Below are 19,448 nucleotides of genomic sequence, written 5' to 3' on the forward strand. Positions count from 1 at the left end.
TCCACACCAGAGATGCGTGTCCATCCAGAGAAACAGGTGGGACTCATGGCTCAGTATTCCTTCTCCCCACACTCACTCTGTCCTATGACCTCCCTGCCCTTGCTCACTCTGCCCATTTGATGCTAGGCTCTGCCACACAGCTGGCTTCAGCCAGTGATGCCAGTGAGCCAGACAGAGCAGAGGCTTAAAAATAGACGTCGGCCTGCCGGCTCTCTCTCTGCTTAGCATCTGCCTTGGCCATGAGTGCTAGCCCAGGCTGGCCCAGGTTAGCCTGCCAGAGGATGAAACACAGACCAGCCCCTGACAGCCAACATCCTAACGAGCCACACCCTGCCCAGCTTGGGACAGAGCTTCTCAGCTGACCCACAGACTCGGAGGCCAAGGTAGTAGGGCCCAGCATTGGTTGGGAAGTCGCTGACTTTGGGTAACTGGTTGTTACACAGCATGGATGTGGAAGCTGATGACTGATACATCATGGTGGAAGTGGGTTTGCTTCTGAGCTAAAGTCTGTGAGGGCAGAGGTCGGCCTTGGCCAAGGTCATCTCAGGAGGCTGCAGGGAGCAGCCAGGGAGCTGAGGCTCTGGGAGGGGACTTGTCCCACAGCCAGGAGAAGGGATGGAACCAGACTTCCTGGATCCTAGCTCAGCAGCCCTTCCTGTTTCCACACTGACTCTCTACGACGGGGAGAAGGAAACAAACCCTGGCCAGTCTCACCCTCCTCGGGGAAAGACCCCTGTGACTTACAGAGTAGGTGACACCGCTGGAAGACACGGGTGACGCCTCGTTGTTGGCAGAGGAGGTCACGGCCAGAGAAGCCAGGGCCGGGAAGAGGCTCTCCATCTCAGGCTCCTCAGAGAGGTTGTCCTCGCTGTCAGCCCGGCCGTGCTTGTCCGTCTCGCTGGGCCAGCCCTCCATCACGGCCCCGTCCTTCTCAGGCAGGGCCACGTCCAGGCTGCCAGGGATGGACATGAACTCCTCCATGCTCTCGTTGGCGAGGAGGTCACTCTCGAGACTGTCTTGCACGGCCAGCTCCTCCCGAGGGGCCTCGTCCCGGGACGTGGTGGCTTCGCTGCTCTGTCCGTCTTCCACACTGCTGTCCCCAGGTCGGAAGGCGGCGGGGAGGCTGCGCTGGGCATCCAGAACACTGTCTTCGGTGCTGAGACTGGGCTCCGAGTGCTCCGAGAGGCCGGAGGAGAAGTTGTGGGAAGAAGGGTGTCCAGAGTCTGGGGAGCAAGTGCCATTTGCCGGGTTCCCATTGGGGACTTTGGGTTGTTTCTCCTCCGACCTACCTTCCACCTCCGTCTGTTCCACCTCATCCACAGACTCAAATACCTGAGGAAAGAGACACACAGGTCAGGGTGTGCATGGCAGCACAGTTTACAGCAGCAACTTGATACCCAGCAGCAGGGCATATTTCGGTATGGAGTTTGTATGTAGTGGAATAGCACACAGTCAGGACAAAGGCAGTCTGTTCTTCTTGAGGACAATTCGAGTCCAAGGCTGGCCACAGCTGCCTCTGAGGAGGGCGATGAGGGACATGAAATTTGGGGAGAAAGGGGTTTTTCACCATATAGATTTCTAACACTGAGATTTATTTGTGGTTCTCTGTGTCCTTTAGCTATAGCCCTCAAGGTCATAGTAAAGATCAGGTTCCAAAGCCTCACACTGTTTCTCTGTGTGGCCACCGTCAGCTTCAGTTCACTGGGTCCAGTTCTGCTTTTTTGTGTGCAGTGCTGGGACCTCTCGTAGGCTAGGTACAAACACAGGCACATGTGTGAGCATGCGCGCGCACACACACACACAGAGATTTTTCTACTCAAAAGGTGACATTTTGTGCATGTTTTTATACTTTTCACTTGAAAATAGCTATTTTATTTTTTTTATTTATGTGTCTATGTGTATATGCCCACATGAGTGCAGGTGCCCTTGGAGTCCAGAAGAGGGCGCCAGATATCCTGGGGTTACACCTGGTTGTGAGGCACCTCACATAGGTGCTGGGAACTGAACCTGGGTCCTCTGCAAGAGCAGTTCACACTCTTCACCACTGAGCCATCTCTCCAGCCTGCTTTGTGCTTTTCTTTTTGTTTAACGAGGCTCTAGATAGAGCAACCTTTATGAGTGACACAAAAGCTGTTGAACAATACATCTGCTGGCGTTTTTATGGGATTTTAAGAACTACAAAGTCTTGCTGTACATTAGGTATTTCTGCGTATGTAAAGGCATCCAGAAGGTTCTGGAAGGCCATGCAGGGGAAGGATTTATAGCACTGCTTCAAGGAAGAACAGAGTTGAAGGAGGCGGAAGCAAAGTGCAGGTGTGGGGTGTGATGTTTTACAGGAGAGCAGGCTGGTGTTCAGCCTCTGAATTCACAGAGGCTGGGTCCAAGATTCAACCAATGCTGAGTGAAAACCCCTCCTAAGCCGCTGCACCTGCACAGACTGGGCTCAGGCACTTGTCCGTCCTTCCTTCCTAATGGCACAGCCTGATGGCTATTTCCATGCACTTTGCACTGCTCTTGTGAACGACCTGAAGAATGCAGTGTCATGTGCACGCATTTGTCATTTTACACAACAAACGTGGATCCTGGCACGCTGGTGTCTGCCGAGGCTGCATCCTATCATTGTGGATTTCAAGGAGGCTACGACTGCTTGTGCTACTTAAGACAGTCCACGTCCAAGACTAGCCATAAAAAGCCCACTCCGTCAAAGTGGCCGGAAAATGATGGACATCCAATCCCTTCGACCCCAGGTGGGAGGGTGGGGCTTGTGCGAGGGGGCGGGGCATGAGGGGGCGGGGCCTCTGAAAGTCACCTGGGTGCTGCTGCTGGAGTCGCTCTGCAGTCGGAGGTTCTGGCGGCCTGAGCTGCAGCTCTGGGAGGACTGGGAGGGACAAGAACCAGAGAGACAAAGACGGAAGGTCGCACGGGGTGGGGGTGGGAGGCTGCTGGGTTGGGAGGCAGGAAGCCTGTTTCCATCCTTTCTCCTGGGTGGGACAAGTCCCCTCCCAGAGCCTCAGCTCCCTACCTGTTCCCCGGAGCCTCCTCAGAGGTGACCTCGGCCTCTGGGTCCCACCCTCCAGCCTCCACGCCAGAGCACCCCACCTTTAACGTCTCTGTTGCACTTGAGAGCTCTGGCTAGGATTTACGTCCTTCCAGAGTAGCAGGTGGGATTCGTGGCTCGGTTTTTCGGTAACCTCCCTGCCCCTCCCCTACTCCGATGCTAGGCTCTGTCATGCAGCCCGCTTCAGCCAGTTAGGCTGTTCAGCTAAAGCCTGTGTGAGAGCAGAGGTCGGCCTCAGCTACCAGAACATTCTGAGCATTCTTGAAAGTACTTGCACATAGTAGGTGTTCAGAAAACATTAGTTGAATATATGGAGGGCAGACGCTGCACTGGAATCTTGATATGCACTGTCTTCTTAGGACCGTACCCACACCTCCACCATTCCCACTGTACGTACACAGGAACTGAGCCCCAAGGAAATGTGCTGGCAAGAAACTCTGGGCGGGCTTTGAACCTAGATCTGATTCTGAAGTTCCCCCTATGCCCCCACAAAAAGCTAAGGGCAAGGCTGTCCCAAGGCTCTGCCCCCCCTCCCATCGGCAGTCTCCCAGGCCAGCTGTCCACTACCTCGTTGCTGATGGTAGAGTCCCGGTGCAGCATCCGGTGAAGGTGGCTGTCCAGGCTAGCCCCTGAAGAGCACTTGGCCAGGGCAGCAGCATGGGACTCCCGCTCCCTCTGTCTCACAATAGCCTCGCAGCCCAGCCACTCCGACATGGTTTGTGCGTAGCAGGCGTGGATCTGCTCGTCTACCTGTCAGCACATGCGCAAGGCCACATGAGGGGCTGAGTTCCCTGGGCTCTGACCTGTCTACATTTGCGTGGTCAGCACCCAACAGATATGAGCTAGGTGATGTCTGTGCTGAGGAATATCATAGAGCAGCCTACCTCATCTCCGCTCTCCGTCTCTCCCTTTACTAACGCATCCACTCACACAACCATTCAAATGTTTGCATGCTTTCTCTCTTTCCTCATTTATTAATTACTTAATCCATTTGCTCATTAGTTTCTTTGATAAGTGCCCACAGTGTACCAGGCACCAAGTTAGGCCTATAGATTACAAGATGAGCAAGATTCTGCTGTCCGTCCACCCACCATCCTCTCATCCACAAATTCACCCACCGACCCATGTACCCATCCACCCACCTATCCACGGGTCCATCTCATCCACTCTCTCCCATCCACGGGTCCATCTCATCCACTCTCTCCCATCCATCCACGGGTCCATCTCATCCACTCTCTCCCGTCCATCCACGGGTCCATCTCATCCACTCTCTCCCATCCACGGATCCATCTCATCCACTCTCTCCCACTCATCCACGGGTCCATCTCATCCACTCTCTCCCGTCCATCCATGGGTCCATCTCATCCACTCTCTCCCGTCCATCCACGGATCCATCTCATCCACTCTCTCCCACCCATCTGCGGGTCCATCTCATCCACTCTCTCCCATCCACGGATCCATCTCATCCACTCTCTCCTGTCCATCCACTCATCTATCCATGGGTCCATCTCATCCACTCTCTCCCGTCCATCCACTCATCTATCCATGGATCCATCTCATCCACTCTCTCCCGTCCATCCACCCACCCATCCATGGGTCCATCTCATCCACTCTCTCCCGTCCATCCACCCACCCATCCATGGGTCCATCTCATCCACTCTCTCCCGTCCATCCATGGGTCCATCTCCCACTCTCTCCCGTCCATCCACGGATCCATCTCATCCACTTTCTCCCACCCATCCGTGGGTCCATCTCATCCACTCTCTCCCATCCACGGATCCATCTCATCCACTCTCTCCCGTCCATCCACTCATCTATCCATGGATCCATCTCATCCACTCTCTCCCGTCCATCCACTCATCTATCCACGGATCCATCTCATCCACTCTCTCCCGTCCATCCACCCACCCATCCATGGGTCCATCTCATCCACTCTCTCCCGTCCATCCACAGATCCATCTCATCCACTTTCTCCCACCTATCCACGGGTCCATCTCATCCACTCTCTCCCATCCATGGATCCATCTCATCCACTCTCTCCCGTCCATCCACCCACCCATCCACGGGTCCATCTCATCCACTCTCTCCCGTCCATCCACCCACCCATCCATCCACAGGTCCATCTCATCCACTCTCTCCCGTCCATCCACCCACCCATCCACGGATCCATCTCATCCACTCTCTCCCACCCATCCGCGGGTCCATCTCATCCACTCTCTCCCATCCACGGGTCCATCTCATCCACTCTCTCCCGTCCATCCACCCACCCATCCACGGATCCATCTCATCCACTCTCTCCCACCCATCCGCGGGTCCATCTCATCCACTCTCTCCCATCCACGGATCCATCTCATCCACTCTCTCCCACCCATCCGCGGGTCCATCTCATCCACTGTCTCCCATCCATGGGTCCATCTCATCCACTCTCTCCCGTCCATCCACTCATCTATCCACGGATCCATCTCATCCACTCTCTCCCGTCCATCCACCCATCCATCCATGGGTCCATCTCATCCACTCTCTCCCGTCCATCCACCCACCCATCCACGGGTCTATCTCATCCACTCTCTCCCGTCCATCCATGGGTCCATCTCATCCACTCTCTCCCGTCCATCCACGGATCCATCTCATCCACTTTCTCCCACCCATCCGCGGGTCCATCTCATCCACTCTCTCCCATCCACAGATCCATCTCATCCACTCTCTCCCATCCATCCACTCATCTATCCACGGGTCCATCTCATCCACTCTCTCCCGTCCATCCACCCACCCATCCATGGGTCCATCTCATCCACTCTCTCCCGTCCATCCACTCATCTATCCACGGATCCATCTCATCCACTCTCTCCCGTCCATCCACCCACCCATCCACGGGTCCATCTCATCCTCTCTCTCCCGTCCATCCACCCACCCATCCACGGGTCCATCTCATCCACTCTCTCCTGTCCATCCATGGGTCCATCTCATCCACTCTCTCCTGTCCATCCACGGATCCATCTCATCCACTTTCTCCCACCCATCCGCGGGTCCATCTCATCCACTCTCTCCCATCCACGGATCCATCTCATCCACTCTCTCCCATCCACGGATCCATCTCATCCACTCTCTCCCGTCCATCCACTCATCTATCCACGGGTCCATCTCATCCACTCTCTCCCGTCCATCCACTCATCTATCCACGGATCCATCTCATCCACTCTCTCCCGTCCATCCACCCACCCATCCACGGGTCCATCTCATCCACTCTCTTCTGTCCATCCACCCACCCATCCATCATGGGTCCATCTCATCCACTCTCTCCCGTCCATCCACCCACCCATCCACGGGTCCATCTCATCCACTCTCTCCCATCCATCCACGGGTCCATCTCATCCACTCTCTCCCATCCACGGATCCATCTCATCCACTCTCTCCCATCCACGGATCCATCTCATCCACTCTCTCCCGTCCATCCACTCATCTATCCACGGGTCCATCTCATCCACTCTCTCCCGTCCATCCACTCATCTATCCACGGATCCATCTCATCCACTCTCTCCCGTCCATCCACCCACCCATCCACGGGTCCATCTCATCCACTCTCTTCTGTCCATCCACCCACCCATCCATCATGGGTCCATCTCATCCACTCTCTCCCGTCCATCCACCCACCCATCCACGGGTCCATCTCATCCACTCTCTCCCATCCATCCACGGGTCCATCTCATCCACTCTCTCCCATCCACGGATCCATCTCATCCACTCTCTCCCATCCACGGATCCATCTCATCCACTCTCTCCCGTCCATCCACTCATCTATCCACGGGTCCATCTCATCCACTCTCTCCCGTCCATCCACTCATCTATCCACGGATCCATCTCATCCACTCTCTCCCGTCCATCCACCCACCCATCCATGGGTCCATCTCATCCACTCTCTTCTGTCCATCCACCCACCCATCCATCATGGGTCCATCTCATCCACTCTCTCCCGTCCATCCACCCACCCATCCACGGGTCCATCTCATCCACTCTCTCCCATCCATCCATGGGTCCATCTCATCCACTCTCTCCCGTCCATCCACGGATCCATCTCATCCACTTTCTCCCACCTATCCACCGGTCCATCTCATCCACTCTCTCCCATCCACGGATCCATCTCATCCACTCTCTCCCGTCCATCCACCCACCCATCCACGGGTCCATCTCATCCACTCTCTCCCGTCCATCCACCCACCCATCCATCCACGGGTCCATCTCATCCACTCTCTCCCGTCCATCCACCCACCCATCCACGGATCCATCTCATCCACTCTCTCCCACCCATCCGCGGGTCCATCTCATTCACTCTCTCCCATCCACGGGTCCATCTCATCCACTCTCTCCCGTCCATCCACCCACCCATCCATCCACGGGTCCATCTCATCCACTCTCTCCCGTCCATCCACCCACCCATCCATCAGGTGAGGGGCACTCATAGACAGCTGGTGGCAATATCGGATGGGACAGCCTCTGCTGGCGTTTCTCATTTTCTTCAAGACTGAACATGCTTCCATCACAGCAATTTCACGACCAGGCATTTCCCCAACACACAAAGCCTGCACTGGATGTCAGTTGTAGTTAGTTATTATTAGCCAAAAAAAAATGTAAATAAAGATTCGTGGCATTGCCCAGCTACCAATCAGCCAGTTCAGAGTGAAGCTGTGGTGTACGTACACAGGCAAATTCAGCCACAAAAAGGAAACGAGTAATAATAGAACATGGATCTAGAGATGTGCACTGAATGATAAAGTCAGTTCCTCAAAATTTCCATACTACAGGATTCCATTTATACAACAACCTGGATGAGAGAAAATTCTGGAAATGGAAGACCGGTGAGCAGGAGCCAGGGATTAAGGTAGGATGGAGGTAGGGATGGGTATAGAAGGACAAAGTGAGGATTCTTAGGGCACCAGAAATGTACACGTCTGCACACACGGGGAAATAAGTGCACACATGCGCACGCGTGCACACACACGCACACACACACGCACACATGCACACACACATGCACACGCACACGTGCGCGCACACACACACACACGCACGCACACACGCACACACATGCACGCATACACATGCACACATGCATGCGCACGCACACACACACACACGCACATGCACGCACACACGCACACATGCACAGGCAATTACAGGAGGATGGCGAGGCCTGAGGGAGGTAGGTGCTCTACCAGCATCAGTGTTCTGTGATATCACAGGGCATCATGCTGGGGTCACCAAGGGAGAAACTGAGTCAAGGTCACATAGGTCCCTGCAGTGCTTCCTCCAAATATGTACAGGAGTCTATATGGCCTCAAAACAGGAGGCTCACTTATTTGAAGATTCCCTTGTGTTTCCACCACACAGCTCTTTCCTCAGTGGTCCTGTCTCCTCCCTGTGTCTCTCACCAACACTGCAACAGGCAACCAGGGCTCTGCAGTGCCCAGGTGCAGTGCCCAACTGCACAGTACCCAGGCACAGAGTGCCCAACTCCACAGTACCCAGTTCTACAGCACCCAATTCCACAGTACCCAGCTCCATAGCACCCAACTCCACAGTACCCAGCTCCACAGCACCCAACTCCACAGTACCAGCTCCACAGCACCCAACGCCACAGTACCCAGCTCCACAGCACCCAACGCCACAGTACCCAGCTCCACAGCAATCAACTCCACAGTACCCAGCTCCACAGCAACCAACTCCACAGTACCCAGCCCACAGCACCCAGCTCCACAGCACCCCGATCCTTTCATTGCCCTTGGGAGACTGACCTCCTTCCTCTCCATCTCCGTCATCCCGAACTGGTAGTGACCGAGGAGGAAGGGCCAGACCGCCCTGCGGATCTCGGGCTGGACACCCCCGAAGTAGATGAGCCGCAGCAGCTCCTGCTCTGGGTAAGTCTGTTGGGGAGGGTTAGAGGGCAGAAGATCTGGTCAACGGAGAAGCAAGGGTGGCCCGCGGCCCCGCAGGCTTGTTTCTGGGGTGAGATGCTGGGTGAATGAGCAAAGCCATGTCTTCTGTGTCTGGGACAGCCCGCAAAATGCCTGTGCTAATGACTTAGTCCCTAGCTGGTGGAAGCTGGTGTGGCCTTGAAGAGCTGGAGCCCGGTGTAGGTCTTATGTCATGGAGGAGGAACGGTGACTAGGTCCCACAGTAAGCCTTTCTCTTCTGCTCCTGACATGTGTCCTGTGCTGCCACGTGTCCTGTGCTGACATGTGTCCTGTTCTGACACACTGTCCTGTGCTGACTGGGGCCCACGGCAGCAGGGCCCATCAGACTTAAATCTCCACAACTGTGAGCCGAGATAAACTGCTTTTCTTTATGAGCTGCCCAGTCTGGGAACTTGCTACAGTAACAGAAATGACATGGCACAGGACCGTGTAATTAGCCTTGACTCTCACAGGGGGAGCTAAGCTGGACCACCCAAATTACCCACCCATGGGGGCGTGGGTGTGGGGGAGATGCACATTGCTGTGTGGGGACCCACATGGGGATTTGTCAGGACAGCTGGTATAGGACTGAGGGGAGGGGAGGCCAGAGTGTGAGGTGTAGTGGGAAATAAAGATGTGGCTGTGTCCAGGCTGAGCTTGTTTTTATGGGATGACAGGTGAAGGTATGCACTGGGACCCCAGCACTCAGAGCAGAAGGTCAAGGTCATCTCCAGCTACATAGAGAGTTTAGACCAACCAATATGAGACCTCGTCTAAAATTAATTAAAATAAATAAAGAACCCATAAACCAACAAGAGGAGGAGAAGGGAGGGAGAGAAGGAAGAAAGCGGGCAGGAGGAGGCGGCATGTGCCCAAGGCAGCGCCTAATGAACTAGCATTTCCATTTGATGCTCAAACGCAATCTCATCTTGAGTCAGCTTGAAGAAAATTACTCTAAAGGGAAATAATGCAAAGTGAACATTTCCAGCCACCTCTTCTCACACCAACAGCTTTCTGCACAGGAGGGGCCTGGCTTTGTTACTTCCAAGAAAAATCACCGATGCAAGCTTTGCAGATACAGTGTAACCTTGGGCTGCCCTGGGAACTCTGACCACCCAGGTAGATACTGCCAGAGCGGTTAGAAATCAGAAAATGGGTTGCGGCAAGAATGCAAAGTCTTCATCAGAAATGACTTCCTTTCTTTAAGGTGGGAGTGGGGGGCTCCCAGGAGAGCCATCTGTACCTTGACTTCTTTATTTCCTTTGTTTTTATTTTATGTGCCTGGGTGTTTTGCCTAAATATTAAGTACAGAGTGTGCATGCAGTGCCTGCGGAGGCCAGAAGAGAGCGTGGGATCCCTGGAGCTGGAGTTATAGACAGTTGTGAGCTGTCATGCGGGTGCTGTGAATCGAACCCAGGTCCTCTGGAAGAGCACCTGGTGCTTTCAATAGCTAAGTCAACTCTCCGTCCCTGTGGCTTTTCTTTATAAGAGTTAGAAAACGACTCATCCCCAGGCTTCTCATTTCTTGTTGAGGAAATTGCAGTAGTTGGGACTCCCCAGGAGTTTGTGAGTTCGCTGCTCGCTGGTTGGTAGACACGTTTTCATAGTGATTGCACGTTATCGTCCACGCCTCTGCCTGTGGGGTCCGTGGTGATGTCTCCTCTTTGACTTCGACTGCGGTCATCTAACGTGCCCTCCACACACACACTTGAGGTTCTGATTAGGAAGGCATTTCCCAGCTTCCCTGGTCTTGCCTGGGAGCCAGCTTTATTTCCATTTTTTTTAAATCTCTATGCTTCTCTGTCTGGTCTAATTCTGCCTTGACCACTCTTCACTCTTTCTCCTGTCTTGTGTTTATTCAGGTTCAGTTTGCTGCCCCTCTCCCCTCCCCCTCCCCCCCTCCCCTGGAACCTTAAGATGGAAGGTTAAGTTATTGATTTGACATCTTTCTTCATTTTACTTTATAGGTTTAAAAAAAAAAAAAACCCAGAACCCTGGTCCTATGTATGTAGGTATTTTATGTATACGTGTGAGTACCTGCATGAGTTTATGGGCGTCATAAGCATGCCTGGTGCCCTCAGAGACCAAACGACGACAGTAAGTGGCAGGTCCTCTGGGACTGGAGCCACAGGCCACTGTGTGCTGTCTGCTGTGGGTGCTGGGAACACAGAGCCCTCTCTCCAGCCCCCGGACCTCTGTAATACGATGCTATGCTGCACGTTAACATTTATTGTTTGATCTACGGTCTCGGCTCCTGTCGCCTGCAAACGCCACAGCAGCAGTTATTTGCTACCATAGAAAGAGATGAGATGATAATGAAAACAGGAAATCTGGTTCCTGGGCTCCTGGATCCACTAGACTCCATTTCCCAGTCCCCTTTGCAGTTAGGTATAGTCATGTGACAGTTTCTGGCCAATGGATGTGAAAGGAAGCAATGGAAATATTGGCAGGGCAGGGCAGGGGAGGAAGTCGGTGGGTCCCCACAGGCTTCCCTAGAGACTCTGGATGCCAGAGAATGGCAGGTTCACAAGTCCTTCAGGTGAAGGGAGATGCACACCCACTGACAGGGCTCCCAGGACTGTTCCGTGAGAAATGAGCCCAGTGTTGCCTGGCAACAAGGTCTCCGGGGACTGTTTGTTCCTGGGACTCAGTGTCCCCAGCACAGGAAGGTGGCTAAGCCCTGAGAAAGGGGCCAGACCGTAGGAGGGTTGTTCACCGAAGTCTCTTAGGCTCATCAATTGTTTCACCCAATTTGACCTTAAACGGATGTCTCCCAAATTGGATCACGGAAACACTCCCGGGACTTTGGAGACTTTAGGAACGTAGGCGTGGGCTCCTCTCCAGGAGATGCAGGCTCTGCAGAGCTGAAGCTGGGCCGAGAAGCCAGTCAGTCCCGCAGCTCCCCAGGAACCAGCAGGCCCACGCTGTGGCCGTGGGAGGTTTCGAGAGTACTCTGGCTTATCTATTTCAAGTTTTAATACACAGCAATCAGCTTCTAGGAACCCATTCTCAAAATCAAAATGCCAGCGGTATGGGAGGACATGCATTCGCCAGGGTGCTGCTGTTCCTGTACTACCGGAAATGAGTCTAAAAAGATAGAGAAGGAAGCCAGGCCTGGTGCAGGTCTGCAAACCCAACCCCGACACTATGGAAGCTGAGGTAGGGGAGTTGTGAGTTCAAGGCCAGCCTGCTATCTAGTGAGATTCGTGCCCACCCCCCGCCATCTCAGGCAACAACAAATTAGCAGGAGAGAGAGAGAGAGAGAGAGAGAGAGAGAGAGAGAGAGAGAGAGAGAGAGAGAGAGAGAGAGAATTCCTGTCAGTGGGAATTTAAATCAACTGTGGGCCACTCACAAAAGTGCTGAGTTCTGACTATTTCTTTGAGATCTGAAAGACGGGTCAGGAAATAAAGCTGCTCATTGAAAATGCAAACAGGATGTTAGCACAGTATAAAAGAAATCGACCTAGAGGCTGAGAGATGGCTCAGCCGGTAAAGGCGCTTGGTGCCAAGCCTGGCAGCCTGGTTGCCACACGGCAGGAGGAGAGAACTGACGTCTGCTGCTGTCTTCTGACCCCACGTGAACACTGTAGCATTTGCAGACCCCCAACACACGTAAAAAATAAATGTTTTAAAAATTAAAAATAGATAGATAAGGTAAGTACAAATACTAAGCTATGGCTATCTGAATATTACAATATCATATATAATATATATATTCCTATCACTCTATAGCTATAGATAAGATCAAAGATACAGCGTTACATAAATATATAAGACCTATATAATACACAGTTAGGCATAAATATATCTTTATACATCAGTAGATGTGTAGATTAAAAAATCTTGATGACTTATATGTCTTTGTTTGTTTGTTTGTTTGTTGTTTGTCTGTTTTTGTTTGTTTGAGACAGGGTCTCATTATGTAGCCCTGGCTGTGCCGGAGTTCGCTTTGTAGACCAGGCTGGACTTGAACTCACAGAGATCTGCCTGCTTCTGCCTCTCGAGTGCTGGGATTAAAGGTGTGTGCCACCATGCCTGGCTTTGACTTGTTAAAGTGTTCTGTGGGTCAGATCTGTGTGTACATACAGGTTCTATTTTGGGTAAGAGCTGGGATCTCCGTGTGGTGCTGTGGCTGGTTTTGATGGCCAACTTGACAGAGTCTAGGAGAGAAGCCCTTCGGGGCTCTGGTCACGCCTCTGGGGGATTAGCTCAATCACGTTAATTAGTGTGAGGAGACCTATTTTAGTGGTGGGCAGTGCCATTCCCTAGGCTGGGGATCCTGGATGGTGCAAATGGAGCAGGTGTCTTTAAGTTGCTTGTGCCAGGGTATTTTATGACAGCAACGGGAAGAGAAACCCAGATAGCCTGCTACATATCCACATAGCTGCTACATATCCACATAGCTTTGTAACTGTAGGGACAGAAACAAAGACAAGGGTACAGACAGACAGAGTTGGAGCAGGTGTCCAGGCTGCAGCCTGAGACAAGTGGACGGTGTTGGAGCAGGTGCCTAGGTCACATCCCAAGGCCCACATGTGCCCCAAAGTAGCTATGAATTCAGCCCAATACATAACCTAAACTTACTCAGAACATTATGCTATGTAACTCAGGCAAACCCGGAACTCACAAAGTGTCTTAGGCCGGTCTCAAATTCACAATCCCTCTGCCTCAGTTTTGTAAGTCCTGTGGTGACAGTCATGCACCACCCACCCAGCCCAATGGTTCCTTTCTCTTCCAGGTTGAACAGCCCTTGTCCCTAATGTTTGGGCCCTAAAGGGTTTCACATTTCAGATTCTCCTGGATGTTTGAATATTTGCCATATATATGTACACACCCACCCACCCACCCACACACACACACACACACACACACACACACACATACACATATTTATAGGGATGGTCAGGTTTAAACCCCTATGATTAACATACCCCTATACAAATGACCTGTGGATTGTTTTCACAGTATTTTTAGTGTGTGGCACGTCTGTGACCTGTCATGTGAGGTCAGGTGTGGGATTTTCTGTGTGGTTTCCTGTCAGTACTCAGAGCTTCCATTTCAGAACATTTTGGATTTGTGGTTTGGGATTGGGATGCTGTACCTATGAATGTTTTCTGACCCCCTCACAGTTTCATATGGATGGGGCTCACGTTAGCGGTGGGTCTTGAGACTTGATGGTCCCTGTTCAGAAAGGCATGTTGACCTGGGTCCCTGTGAGTCTGACCTGACAGGATGGCCTCCCTCCACTCTGCCCTCTGGTGTGCAAGCCCTGCCCAGCTCACCGTGCTGTCCCGGATGTACTGCTCCCAGATGCTGGCCGTCAACCCTTGCCCAGCGTCACAGGGCAGGTCTGGAGACACGATCATGTGATTGACCAGGGCTGACAGGTGGGTCCTCACGGTGGACAGGTGTCTACAGTACGCGAGCCCTGGACCAGGAGGGAAGGCAGACATCATCTTCTACCCCACACACTTCACCCAGTCTCTTCTGGGTGCTCCATGGGGCTGTCCTGTTACCCATCCCCATCTTCAGGGGCCCTCAACCCAGAAAATTCTCACTGTGCCTTTTCTCGACAAAAAAAAGCAAGCTGAGGATGCTCTCACTGGGTGTCTTGACTACTAAACCCTGGGGATGTTTTGTCTTTAGTTGGACACCACCCTCTTCTGCTGGAAGCCAAAGCAATGAACAGACGTGCAGTGGGCAGGGAAGGGATAGGAAGGTAGGGAAACCAAGGACTTCTGGTCTCACTCTGGACCTGCCTCGCATTCATATAGAAAGAACAAAGGCCAGATAGGAACAGAATCACTGCTGGATGGAGAAGGGAGGGCCTGGGGGATGCCAAGTGCTCTGCCTGCTTTCCAAGATGGTCCTGTCCCCTCAGGACCATCCTGCCTGCCATGAATACCTGCCAGGGCACCCTCATCCACTCTGCCTTGGGCACCAGGAACATGCCTGGCACATGAGATGCTCAGTAAATGCCTCTTGAAGATCTCAGCCGTGAGAGAGACCTGTACTCACATCCATAGAAGGCTCTGGAGAGGATCTGGTACTTCATGTTATCACAGAGCAGTTTCAGTGGAGCCCTGCAGGAGGGGGAGGGGAAGGAAGAAGGAAGAAGGAGGAGGAGGAGGAGGAGAAGGAGGAGGAGGAGGAGGAGGAGGAGGAGGAGGAGGGAGAGGGGGAGCAGAGGGCCACACACTGCTTAGCACACAGCAGATCAAAGCCGGCTGTCGGGGCGGAGGGAGGCCGCTGTGACTCCCACCCACGTGCCCCTTCTCTGTCACACCCCAGGTTTCCCTAGGGGGAATTGTCCCTCCATTGTGCCTCTGTGGCTTGGATGCAGGTGCATGATCACCCAGTACATGAACCTGGCTGAGAAGTGGTCATGTGACCCAACCTGGGCCAATGAGAATCAGCCCTGGGATTTTTGCTCCATCTACCTCTTTTGCCTGAGGTTCTGAGCTGGAGGGGGTGGGGTGGGGAAAAGGATACACAGCACTAGCTGCTGGAAGCCTTCTTGGCCATCACCAGGGAGGGCCAACCCAAGAACAGGCCACCATAAAGGCACACCCCTTCCATATCTGAAGACCCAGAGAGTCGTCCCCATCCTGAGCATCTGGATGCAGCCAGGCCTGAAGCCGCCGTGCCCCTGAACCTCTCAATCATGCTAGCACATTTTCTTTCTTTTCCTATTTTCTTTTATTGATTTTTTTTTTTTTTGAGACAGGGTCTCATGATCTAACCTAGGCTGGCCTGGGACCCACAATCCTCCTGCCTCAGCCTGCTGGGTGCTGGTATTGCAGGCTTATTCCAACACGCACACTCATTTTTTTTTTCTCTTTCTTGAACCAGTTTGAAGTGATCTGCTGTAAAGCGGCCCATGGATTTGGCCCAGTGGACTGCACAGTAGGCAGAGCTCAGAGCCTCTGCTCCCTGCACAGTGCTCCTGGGGCTGCTTTGAGTGAAGAGAAGAGCAATTCCTAGCATGCCTGGGGAGAAGGGGACCGAGGAGGGCTGTGTGCTCTTACAGAGGACAGAATGGAAGAACCTTTGTGCATCAATCCTGAGGATATCCCAGGGATACCAGACAAACCCAGGAAGCCTGCTGGCAAGGGAGCATGGCTGCAGTCCTGGGTATGCACATGGAGGGATCGGGATGGGAGGTTCGGTCCTGCTCCAGGTGCTGTTCCTCGGGGGGCTTGGCACTCTGCAAGGAGGGGAGCTCCTCATTGATACAGGTATGTAAGTCTAGGCTCTGAGAGCACGCACTGGGCAAAGTATCATTTCTCAATGGTCCCTTCTCAGAGCCCTACCAAGTGGACGCTTCCTGGAGGAGCACACAGAGCACGTGGCGGTGGTTAAATAATATTTCTGGCTCCTAGTACACACTGGGTCTGTATTTCTTGGCCTCCCTGTGAGTGGGGCCACTGAGTTGAAAGCAGGAATATCATGGTCTCTGATACGGTGACTAGTGACACCGGAGTTGACGTTCGTTAGAAAGCGGAGCCATGGCAGACTCATAGCATCCAGGACACTTTGGCATTCACGGTAAGAAGCCGTTAGTGTTTTCAGGACTGTTTGTTACTGCAGCAGAACCTTACCCTGACTGACACATGGAAGGGAATTCCAGGGGCTAAGACCACACGAGGCTATGATTTAAACCTAGCTCTTGGGGATCCACAGGCCATGTTCACACCTCCCAAAACTTAGGACAAGGTCACAGGTCTTTGGCCAGTGCTGCCAGGTCCTCCAGGTGTAGCCCACGCCCCACCTACCTCTCATGGTTGCAGCCATTGGTTGAGCCGCCCTCGGCCGAGCCGCTCTGTGAACAGGAGGAGCAGGAGGACTTCCGAGGACTGGGTTGCCATAGGGATGGAAGGTTGTTCACGGAGACGTCCATCAGTTCCTGGGGCACTGTGGTGGGTAGTGGGTGGGAAAGGGGCCCCAGCAATAACCCTGGTTAAACCAACGTGGATTACAGAAGCCTGACCCCAAAGCAAGCAGCTCCCTCAAAGCTGGCTTAGGGACATGGAGGATCTGAGGGTGACAGTCCCAAATGTGCCCAACCACAATCTGACGGAGTCCCCGAGCCCGCCTGATCCAGTGAAAACCACCACCAAGATTCAGAGGCTCTGGCCGAGGAGTGGGGTGGAGGGTAGCCCAGCCGAAGGGCGAAGAAGAGAGGAAGCAGCGCGGAGCCGGGAAGACTGCAGCAGACAGCCTCACCTCGCCATGCCCTCATTCAGTTCTGCTCACAGGAAGGTGATGTTAGGGAAGGGGAACCTACCGAGCACTTCTGGGGAAGGGCTGGGGGGGGGGGCATGAGCTCCTGTGCCTCTACAGGAGCTTGTGTGGTAAGAAGGGAAGGAACCCATCTCAACACCCAGGCGGAGTCCCCGGGGCCTGAGTGTGTTGGGGGGCATGAATGCTGTTCACACTCCTGAACTAGAAATCACCTTCAACAGGTGACTCAGGTGGGGGGGCTCCCTAGAAAGCCGTATATATGTCCATCTAATGCCCCTGATGTCCTGGAGACAAAGCCCTCAGATGCGCCCAATTTGTGATTTTAGGTTCTCTCCTTCCATGACGTAGATTCCGGGGACTGGACTCAGGCTGTCAGGCGTGGCCACAAGTGCCTTTACTTGCTGGGGCCCCTGTCTTGCTGGCTCAAGGCCTGGCTTTCTTTTGCTGTTCTATAGTCAAGGACATAAAACCATGCCCAGCTCCTGGGCTGTACAGAACGGGGCTGGATTTGGTCCCTGGGCAGGGATTTGTTGATCCCTGTTCTAGGACACGAGACGGGCACTTATCCTGTCACCTGCTATGGCCTCTTAGGACAATTGCTTGCTCTCTCTGTCTCTGTGTCTCTGTCTGTCTCTGTCTTCCTGTCTCTGTCTCTGTCTCTCTGTGTCTCTGTCTTCCTGTCTCTGTCTCTCTCTGTCTCTTTCTGTCTCTCTGTCTCTCTGTCTCTCTCTCTGTCTCTCTCTCTGTCTCTCTCTCTCTGTCTCTCTCTCTGTCTCTCTCTCTGTCTCTCTCTCTCTCTCTCTCTCTCTCTGTCTCTCTCTCTCTGTCTCTTGGTTTTTCAAGACAGGGTTTCTCTATGTAACCCTGGCTGTCCTGGAACTCACTCTGTAGACCAGGCAGGCCTCAGACTCAGAGATCCCTCTGTATCTGCCTCCCATGTGCTGGGATTGAAGGCGTGTGGACCACCACCCAGAGACAATTGCTCTCACCTAGGCTTTTCTCCTGAACCCCGAGAGGGAGAGAGACTAACACTCTTGTCCCCTCTCCTTGTCGTCAGAGCCCAGCGGCTGACTGGGTCATCCTGACCCACGACACAGAGAAGCATGCTGGCATGGGGCTCTTGTACCACCCACAGGGTCTGGCTCCACTCCTCCTCCTCTTACAGACCCACCACTGAGCCGGCCAGAAAGTAGCCCGGCCCTCAGCCTGGCTCAGGGAGGCACAGGGGTGACAATCATACCTCCAGCACTTGTACCATACAGACAGCACCAGTGAGTCACAGAACTTAACGGCTATCTTCTGTGGGGTGGGGACTGAGGGGCACGAGACTGTTCATTCATTTCCTTTGTCCATTTTCCTTGGGAACGAGACTCAAATGATGACATGGCTGAAGTGGTACCCAGCCCCCGGGGGAAGGGGAACCAGACGTTACTGGAGGACTGCTCCTTCACACTCGGTGTGGGGACGGTGAGGTACCCTCTGGTTTGTGCCCAATGGATCCCCCTGGCCACCACCAGAACGGACTGGCCAGCAGCAAGCATCATCCAGGCAGGGCCAACGGACACGGGTCGAGGGCTGCCCAAGAGGTCAAGGGCAGCTTGAGACAGAAAACAAAAAGAATCGGTGAGGAGGGAGGGCTAAGGGGGGTGGGACAGAGACCACCAGAGAGACCAGTTCCCTCAGGGTTCTAACCCACCCCGCTCCACATAGCTCCCACATATATGGTGTTGATTAGAGGAAAAAAGTCTGGGCATTTATAAATTGCCCACTCTGCCAGCTACTAGGTCAGGTTTGCTATTTATCTTTGGTGACCTGTAAAAAGGCAGCTTTCCCTCATTTTGCAGAAATAACAGAGACTCATTAACAGTGGCAATAATAGCAGTAATGGGGAGAGCTAGGGCCTATTTCTCTTTAAGACACGAACTTGCCCTGGCTAGCCTTGAACTCACATTCTTCCTGATTCAACCTCCTGAGTGTTGGATCACAGCGTGCTCCATCACACCTGGCTCAATCCAGGTGCGCGCACACGTGTGTGTGTGTGTGTGTGTGTGTGTGTGTGTGTGTTTGTTCAGGTATACATGTCTATGTGGATGTCTGCATGTTTGTGCACACGCTTGTGGAGGCTAAAGGTCAGACTCAAAATACAATACCATGTATTTTGGCTTTTGAGACAGAGTCACTCATTGTCCTGAACCTGG

General features: G+C 53.2%; 1 protein-coding gene across 1 annotated transcript in view; it reads right to left on the bottom strand.

Moving 5' to 3' along the window:
* Sgsm1 (small G protein signaling modulator 1) overlaps positions 1 to 19,448 on the bottom strand; it is a 74,451-nt gene that overhangs the window by 19,388 nt on the left and 35,615 nt on the right. The window contains exons 13-19 of the mRNA XM_059249731.1: positions 16,782 to 16,920; positions 15,025 to 15,089; positions 14,289 to 14,434; positions 8,848 to 8,976; positions 3,626 to 3,808; positions 2,810 to 2,878; positions 745 to 1,332 (exon numbers count right to left, since the gene is read on the bottom strand). Of these exons, the coding sequence (XP_059105714.1) occupies positions 745 to 1,332; positions 2,810 to 2,878; positions 3,626 to 3,808; positions 8,848 to 8,976; positions 14,289 to 14,434; positions 15,025 to 15,089; positions 16,782 to 16,920 (1,319 nt within the window). The remainder of the gene's footprint in view (positions 1 to 744; positions 1,333 to 2,809; positions 2,879 to 3,625; positions 3,809 to 8,847; positions 8,977 to 14,288; positions 14,435 to 15,024; positions 15,090 to 16,781; positions 16,921 to 19,448) is intronic.

This window comes from Peromyscus eremicus, chromosome 23 (assembly GCF_949786415.1).
Source record: "Peromyscus eremicus chromosome 23, PerEre_H2_v1, whole genome shotgun sequence".
NCBI classification, from domain to species: Eukaryota; Metazoa; Chordata; class Mammalia; order Rodentia; family Cricetidae; genus Peromyscus; species Peromyscus eremicus.